The sequence below is a fragment of the Mytilus trossulus genome, chromosome 2 (genome assembly GCF_036588685.1).
Source record: "Mytilus trossulus isolate FHL-02 chromosome 2, PNRI_Mtr1.1.1.hap1, whole genome shotgun sequence".
Lineage (NCBI taxonomy): Eukaryota > Metazoa > Mollusca > Bivalvia > Mytilida > Mytilidae > Mytilus > Mytilus trossulus.
Genome location: NC_086374.1, coordinates 68,115,718 through 68,122,694, shown reverse-complemented (window position 1 = coordinate 68,122,694; position 6,977 = coordinate 68,115,718). Strand labels below are relative to the sequence as shown.

The 6,977-nt window shown below is 32.4% G+C and overlaps 1 protein-coding gene across 1 annotated transcript; it reads left to right on the top strand.

Annotated features, from left to right (window-relative positions):
- The first annotated feature begins 325 nt into the window (after positions 1–325).
- LOC134707860 (uncharacterized) lies at positions 326–5,215 on the top strand. Its single transcript, XM_063567962.1, has 3 exons — positions 326–458; positions 4,025–4,428; positions 5,008–5,215. The coding sequence occupies exons 1-3, from the start codon at positions 398–400 to the stop codon at positions 5,023–5,025; spliced, it is 483 nt and encodes a 160-aa protein (XP_063424032.1). The 5' UTR covers positions 326–397; the 3' UTR covers positions 5,026–5,215.
- The last annotated feature ends 1,762 nt before the right edge of the window (positions 5,216–6,977 follow it).

Below are 6,977 nucleotides of genomic sequence, written 5' to 3'. Positions count from 1 at the left end.
TTCTAATTATATATAAATAATATAAAAAAATATGAATCATGATCAATATAATTTCTATGTTTACACCAAACCAGGGATGCAATGTCTAAGAAATTTGAAATAACCTTTGAAACAAATTAGGTGAAAAGAAAACTTCATCTCCATCATGGTCTATATGTGTTTCAGAAGTTAAAAATAAAACATGATAAAAGACCAGAAATTACTTAAGCATCATATACTGACATAATACATATGATACATAATAACTCACTACAATAAAAAGTCGTAAAATAATGGCTATATTTCGTAAATATCTTGTCATTTATTTGATTAAAACATCCATCATACGAACGGCTAATTCAGCCGTCATGAACTGGGTATAAAAGGGAAACCATAAAACGTGTATGTCACAGAAAAAATGATTTCCAACATGCGAGTTTACATTGGGGTTCTGCTTGTGGCAACACTTCTTAGTTCTGGTAAGAATATTATGACAAATACTTTAATATAACACAAATTCAAATTTATACTTATAATACATATTAATTTATGCTCAAACTTGTATTTGCGTTTTTAATTTCTCACCCTTCTAGGGATTCAAATATATTTAAATTTAAAAAAAATAAAAATAGCAAAAAATGTCAAAATCTTTACTTAAAAACAATATATACATTTTAATCAATTATCTTTAAATTATATTCGTTACACATTCAATTTGAAATTAATCTTAAACCAATGATAATTGTGTAATGCTTATTATCGCTATTTTGTGCATTTTTACTTTGATCTTTTTTTGTGATAATTTTCATATCATGCTTCTCGCTTGAGATGGAAAAATTATCGCCAAAAACTAAGGAGCCACGTGGCGTTACTAACGAAATTGACATGAAATTGACAACGTCGTCATAGGTAAAATAGCGATAAACAGATTATCATTGGTCATCTCAACTCGATTGATTTTCTCACTTTCGCTGTACCAGCTCAAGCGAGAAAATCAATCTCGTTGAGATGATCAACGATAATCTATAAATCTCTAAAAAAAATCGTTGGTTGATCAAAGTTTGAACTCTTACCTAAGCTGAGTAAAACATATATACTACTGATACTAATGCAGATACAGAGAATAATAAATCATTGGAAAATATAGTCTTTTAATCCGCATTTATTGACGATCAGTTTTTGAAAAATACAAGATTTTCTACGTCAGGAAATGCCTATACACAGACAGGAATAAGACAACTGTTTTTTTTCCCATTCGGTTGCTGTGTTTAAGCTTTTGATTTTGTCATTTGATAACTTAGGGACTTTCCGTTTTGAATATTCCTTGAAGGAGTTCGGTATTTTTGTGATTTTACTTTCAAGTATAAGTGAATGTATTTTTAAAAATGTAAAACTCAGAAGCAAAGTGAGATTTCCAAATTGTGTGTAGGAGACATGATCATTTGAATTAGCAAAGCGAGGAGAACCGTTATCAACTAAACTCAGTTGGCAATTAATCTGTGTGCTATAAGGAAGCCAAAATAACGGATAGTGACTCGATGATGAATATAGAAATGTCCATGCATTTAATATCTAGATATAAAATGTCTCTGTTTTTTAGAACTGTCTTGATTAATTATATGAAAAACTTGAAAATTGAAGCAAAGTATTCAAGCTTATTGTTATGCGTTTACTTTTCTACATTGGCTAGAGGTATAGGGGGAGGGTTGAGATCTCACAAACATATTTAACCCCGCCGCATTTTTGCGCCTGTCCCAAGTCAGTAGCCTCTGGCCTTTGTTAGTCTTGTATTATTTTAATTTTTAGTTTCTTGTGTACAATTTGGAAATTAGTATGGCGTTCATTACTAGTATCACTGAACTAGTATATATTTGTTTAGGGGCCAGCTGAATGACATCTCCGGGTGCGGGAATTTCTCGCTACATTGAAGACCTGTTGGTGACCTTCTGCTGTTGTTTTTTCTATGGTCGGGTTGTTGTCTCTTTGACACATTCTCCATTTCCATTCTCAATTTTAAAGAAAAGAATACGTAAGCTTACCCAAGAAGTATTTATATATAAGTCTGGACATAACTTGTCCTTTACTTAGTCAGTATCTAACATTTGTTACATACAACATGTTTTGATTGAGGTTTTTTCTCTCTAGCAAACGGGAAAGGATTTTTATTTGAATCAGATTGGTTTCATCGCCAATTGCAAATGCATGATATGTCCGCATTCGGGGACCCAGGAGACGGTTCCGGTGTTGCTTTCCCCATTTTTCGATAAAAAAAAATATTTGAATGTTTCATGGAATTCCAGGTTTTGGAACCATCCTTTTTAAAATGACTGGTTTCGTGTCTGGTCCGATACTTATGTTTAGTACAAATGTATGCGTTTCCGACGTAACGAATTTGTATCTGCTGAAACTTTTCATTTACAGCAATCGGTCTCGGAAGCATCGGCGACTTAAAGTTTCAAACATTGACTAACAAGTTTTAAAAGTAAATATAAAAAAGAATATGTTGTATGATTGCCAATGAGACGACTCCCTACAAGAGACCTTCAACAATGTGAAAAGCCCATACTGCATACATTTTGTAGTCAGCTATAAAAGGAATTGACATAGCACATGTATAAAAATGCAAACTAGAATACTAACTGCCTAATTCATGTACAAAAATGAACTAAAAACAAATATGTAACACATCAACAAACGACAACCACTGAATTACTTTCTCCTGACTTAGAACGGGCACATACATACATAATGTGGTCGATGTAGTCTATATAACCATGCATTGAGATACAATAACGTCTAAAAGAGTGACAAAAAATACCGCGTAGAGGGACAGTCAAACTCATAAATCGAAAATAAACTGACAATGCTATGACTAAAAATGAAATAGACAAAAAACAGTACACATCACACAACATAGAACTTTCGGAGATTATTCCTCCATCATTTCTCCTTATATGACGAGGAGTATTTTTTAACGACCTTGAATACCCATGAGGGTTTGGCATGGTCTGTCTTCTGATAAAAAAAGCACAACACTGAAAAACATTTAAATCAAGTCCAATCTTAATTGGGTATCTTATCTAAATGAACTGTTCGGAAATTTTGAAAATTTTGTAAAACGTGCAGAGGCAATACTATATGTTTATTGTTGGTAAAATGCTTCTGTTCATCCTATTTTGATCATCTACTTGAAACACGCTTGCACGGAGTGTTCCTGGTTTTTTTTAAGTTACGTTGTGGTTCTATGTCTCCAAAAGGATAAACCAGTACAGATAATGCAGTTATAAATGGCGCATTTTATAATGGTTTTATATAGAAAACCACAGTTAAACTGTCATACATGTCTTAAATATACATATGCGTATATCAGAAAGTAACGACAAGGCAATTAGTTTGGTCATTCGATGGGTCATTTGATATATTTATTGTGAAATATATGTACATTTCTAGAAATTTCCATAATAAAATACGATAACTGATTAGTTAAAGTTTTTTTTTTTTGGATAGTGTATTTCTCGATTTCTTCTTTTTTTTTTTCGACTTGTTATATCTCTTTATTATCTTTGGCTTTTTCTTAAAACATTGTATGCCTATTTTTGAAATAGGATATTATATTTATTTTCATATTTGACTTGATATGAGGACATGGAGAAAACTAAAAATCTTCAATATTGGTTACAAAGTCAAAATATTTTTGATGACGTAAACAAGATACACTTATCTGACGACAGAGGTTTTAAGTTTACGATCCCCCCCTAATTATGGAAGGTGCCATTAAGAGAGGTGACAAGTCTCATATTAAGACAGAAATCTTTCGCCTCGGTCAATAGAAGGGGTCTAGGCTGTAAAAAAAACAAATCTGTTTGAACTTTCAATATAGAATACTACGATTTCTTCGCCTCGTTATAATCTTGTGGAGATGTTTGTTAATTTTATTTATATTTTGAAACCAATCTTCTGGATTTGAATATACACAAAACATATTGAAAGAGATTGAAGACTGTATACTTTCTTTATTGAAAGAATTGTTTTTTGAACATTGTAGGCTATTGCCAGTTTGATGCAATGATGAAGAACCCAGCATTGATGATGGCAATGATGAAAGGTATGGGAGGTGGTGGAGGAATGCCCGCAATGGATATGAGTGCGGCACCTATCATGGACCCAAAAATGTTCCAAATGGCTAAACTCGCATCAATGATGGGACCTCAAACCATGGCTGGAAAAGGACAATCCGCAACACCAACTTTGAAAATGAAAAAACCAGCACCAGAACCACAATCATCAGGCATTGATCCAATGCTAATGATGATGATGATGAAGCAAAATGGCATGAAAATGAACCCACTTATGATGAGCTTATTAATGACACCACCATCACCAAACCCAGCAGCTCCAGAAACTGCTTCATCAGGAATCGATCCCGCAACAATGTACATGCTTATGCAGGTAAACATGGTTTGATAACATGTAATTTCAACATTTATTATAACAGAGAGATTAGATATGAACACGGAATACTTTAATGACACGTGTAACAGGTAAATAGATATAGGAAGATGTGGTATGAGTTCTAATGAGACAACTCACACAACAATAAAGAACTTTCTAAACCGTATATCTAGTACTTGACTTTATCTTAAATATCAACAAATTTTATATATAAATATATATATGATATGACTTTGTGTATAATGCTTTAAAAATTAGATATATCAAAAAATTCGACACTTCTAACCATACATTTTTGAGAAATTACCACCCCATTCAAAAACAGCACAATGGCTTTTTGGCAAAGACTTGTTTATAAATGTGTTGGTTTTTTTGGCTGTATATCATAAAATTAGGTCTCATTTCAACACTTTATATATACAATGTAGCAACTACTTCCATTTATCTTGTACATTTATTTACAGTTATTCTAATTGAATTTTTATAGTTTCTAGAGACGAGTCAGTATTCTCATTAGTACAATTAAAGCAAATACTCATATCGGCTTAAAAGTTTAATATTTGTTATTTTTTACAGAGTGGCATGATGGGTTAAAAGACCGGAAGAGCTAATTTTCTTACAACGCAATGATGAAGAAACTATTATTAGTGTCACATGACTATGAGAATGTGCTGACCGTTTGCTGTCCTCTCTGTTACTGTTATTTTACAGTGTTATTAAATCCAAAATGAAAAGTTTTATTTGTGATAGATATTCATTTTATATTAAAATATAAATTTACAAATATCATTGAGCTATTTGTTAAAAACCGTATAGATTTCTAATGGCAATGTTGAATCAACCATGCATTTAGATTTTGGAAATTGGACCATAATAGGTAAAATTAATGTCCCATAAAAAATTTGCCCAAACAAAGTTCTTAGACCACATTCATTTCTGTGTCAGAAACCTATGCTGTGTCAAATTTTTAATCACAATCCGAATTCAGAGCTGTATCAAGCTTGAATGTTATGTCCAAACTTGTCCCAAATTTCAGGGTTAAATATTTGCGGTCGTATCAAGCTGTGCCCGGCGAAGCATTTATTAGTTGATATTCTGGACAATCCTTTATAGAGCGTATCCAACTAAATTGGATCATTCCTTTTGTGTTTCTTAAAATAAGTTCAATAACTGTAGATGTTTGTGGTAATGCTCGTTTCGTGTATCGTGTATAGCAATGAACTTGCGAAGCAGCTGTACTCGACTTCATTTGTTTAAAAAAACAACAATACACGTAACACATTATTATATGGCTTCTGGTTTTTTTTGGTTTATTTTGATGTTCTATCATTTTGTACTCCTTTGTTTCTGTGGTTTTCTTCGATATTGATTCCAGGAACTGAATTAAGACTTGACTCACATTGAGGGTATAATCCACTTTTAATCCACTTTGTTGTTATGAACCAAGTTTGCTCAAATATATATGTTATGAATTGGCAGTGACCGTACTTTGACCTATAATGGTTTACTTTTATAAATTGTGACTGCGATGAAGAGTTGTCTCATTGTATGATTAGCGTTTGTTTCGAGTGCATCATTTATCCATATCTTGCGGTTTCTCAGAAACATGGAAAAGAAGGGTGGACGATTTCAAAGAATAAGAATAAGAATTTTATTAGTCTAAAATCCAAACAATAGGATTGTTACTAAAGTACAAAACAAAAACAAACAAACAAACAAACAGAAAGACAGACAGACAGGCATATAAATTACAAAACGATAGACATTTTTTTTAAAACACTAAAACATGTAGCATTGAAAGAAAAAATGACATTCAAACTCATAAGTCACAGACACATCGAAACGTCATGTAAAAAAGGAATCGACGAAAAGACAAAGTCAACAAAACACAACAAAAATAAAAGGCAAGACAAAGCAAAATCCGGGAAAAGGTTTAGTAGATGCTGCATGACAGCCGTCGTGATACTCTTACAAACACGTTGACATCAAGTGATTAAACATAATGTACAATTATAGCATGTAGAATAATAATCTGAACGAAAGCATTTTTTATTCACCAGATGCCTATTTCGACAATTATTGTGTCTCCCGTGATGCTAGAGGCCAAAGTTTTTGAAAATATTTGCACTCATAAATTAATAATTGCTAGATAAAACTAATACCCTCGTACATTTTAAATTGTTTGAAGGGAAAAAATACTGTATCTTTTTTCATTCATTATTACTTTATTTCTTTGTGAAATGAGGAACGACTTAATTCAAGTCTATTAAAGGGGTCTCTAAAATCACTGTAAAGGACTTTCGTTGTACAAACATCTGATCACGCACCCATAAGAGTAGCCCTTATGATTTTCCTGTGAAGTTGTTTTTTTCTCTTTGTAAGCATGAGTTCTCTATCCAAACACATTATGTGGTTTCGATTCCTTAACGTCTTTGGGTTGATTATGGACTGGGTCAAACCAATGACTTTATAACTGGTGATATTGACAGTGGTTTCTCTATCAAACGCATCCAATTTGGGTTTACAAGGATAGTCTCCAATCGGTA

Coding starts and splice junctions, on each gene's coding strand:
- LOC134707860 (XM_063567962.1), top strand. CDS start 398: ATGATTTCCAACATGCGAGTTTACATTGGGGTTCTGCTTGTGGCAACA. Junction 459..4,024: donor GGCAACACTTCTTAGTTCTG/GTAAGAATATTA, acceptor TGAACATTGTAG/GCTATTGCCAGTTTGATGCA.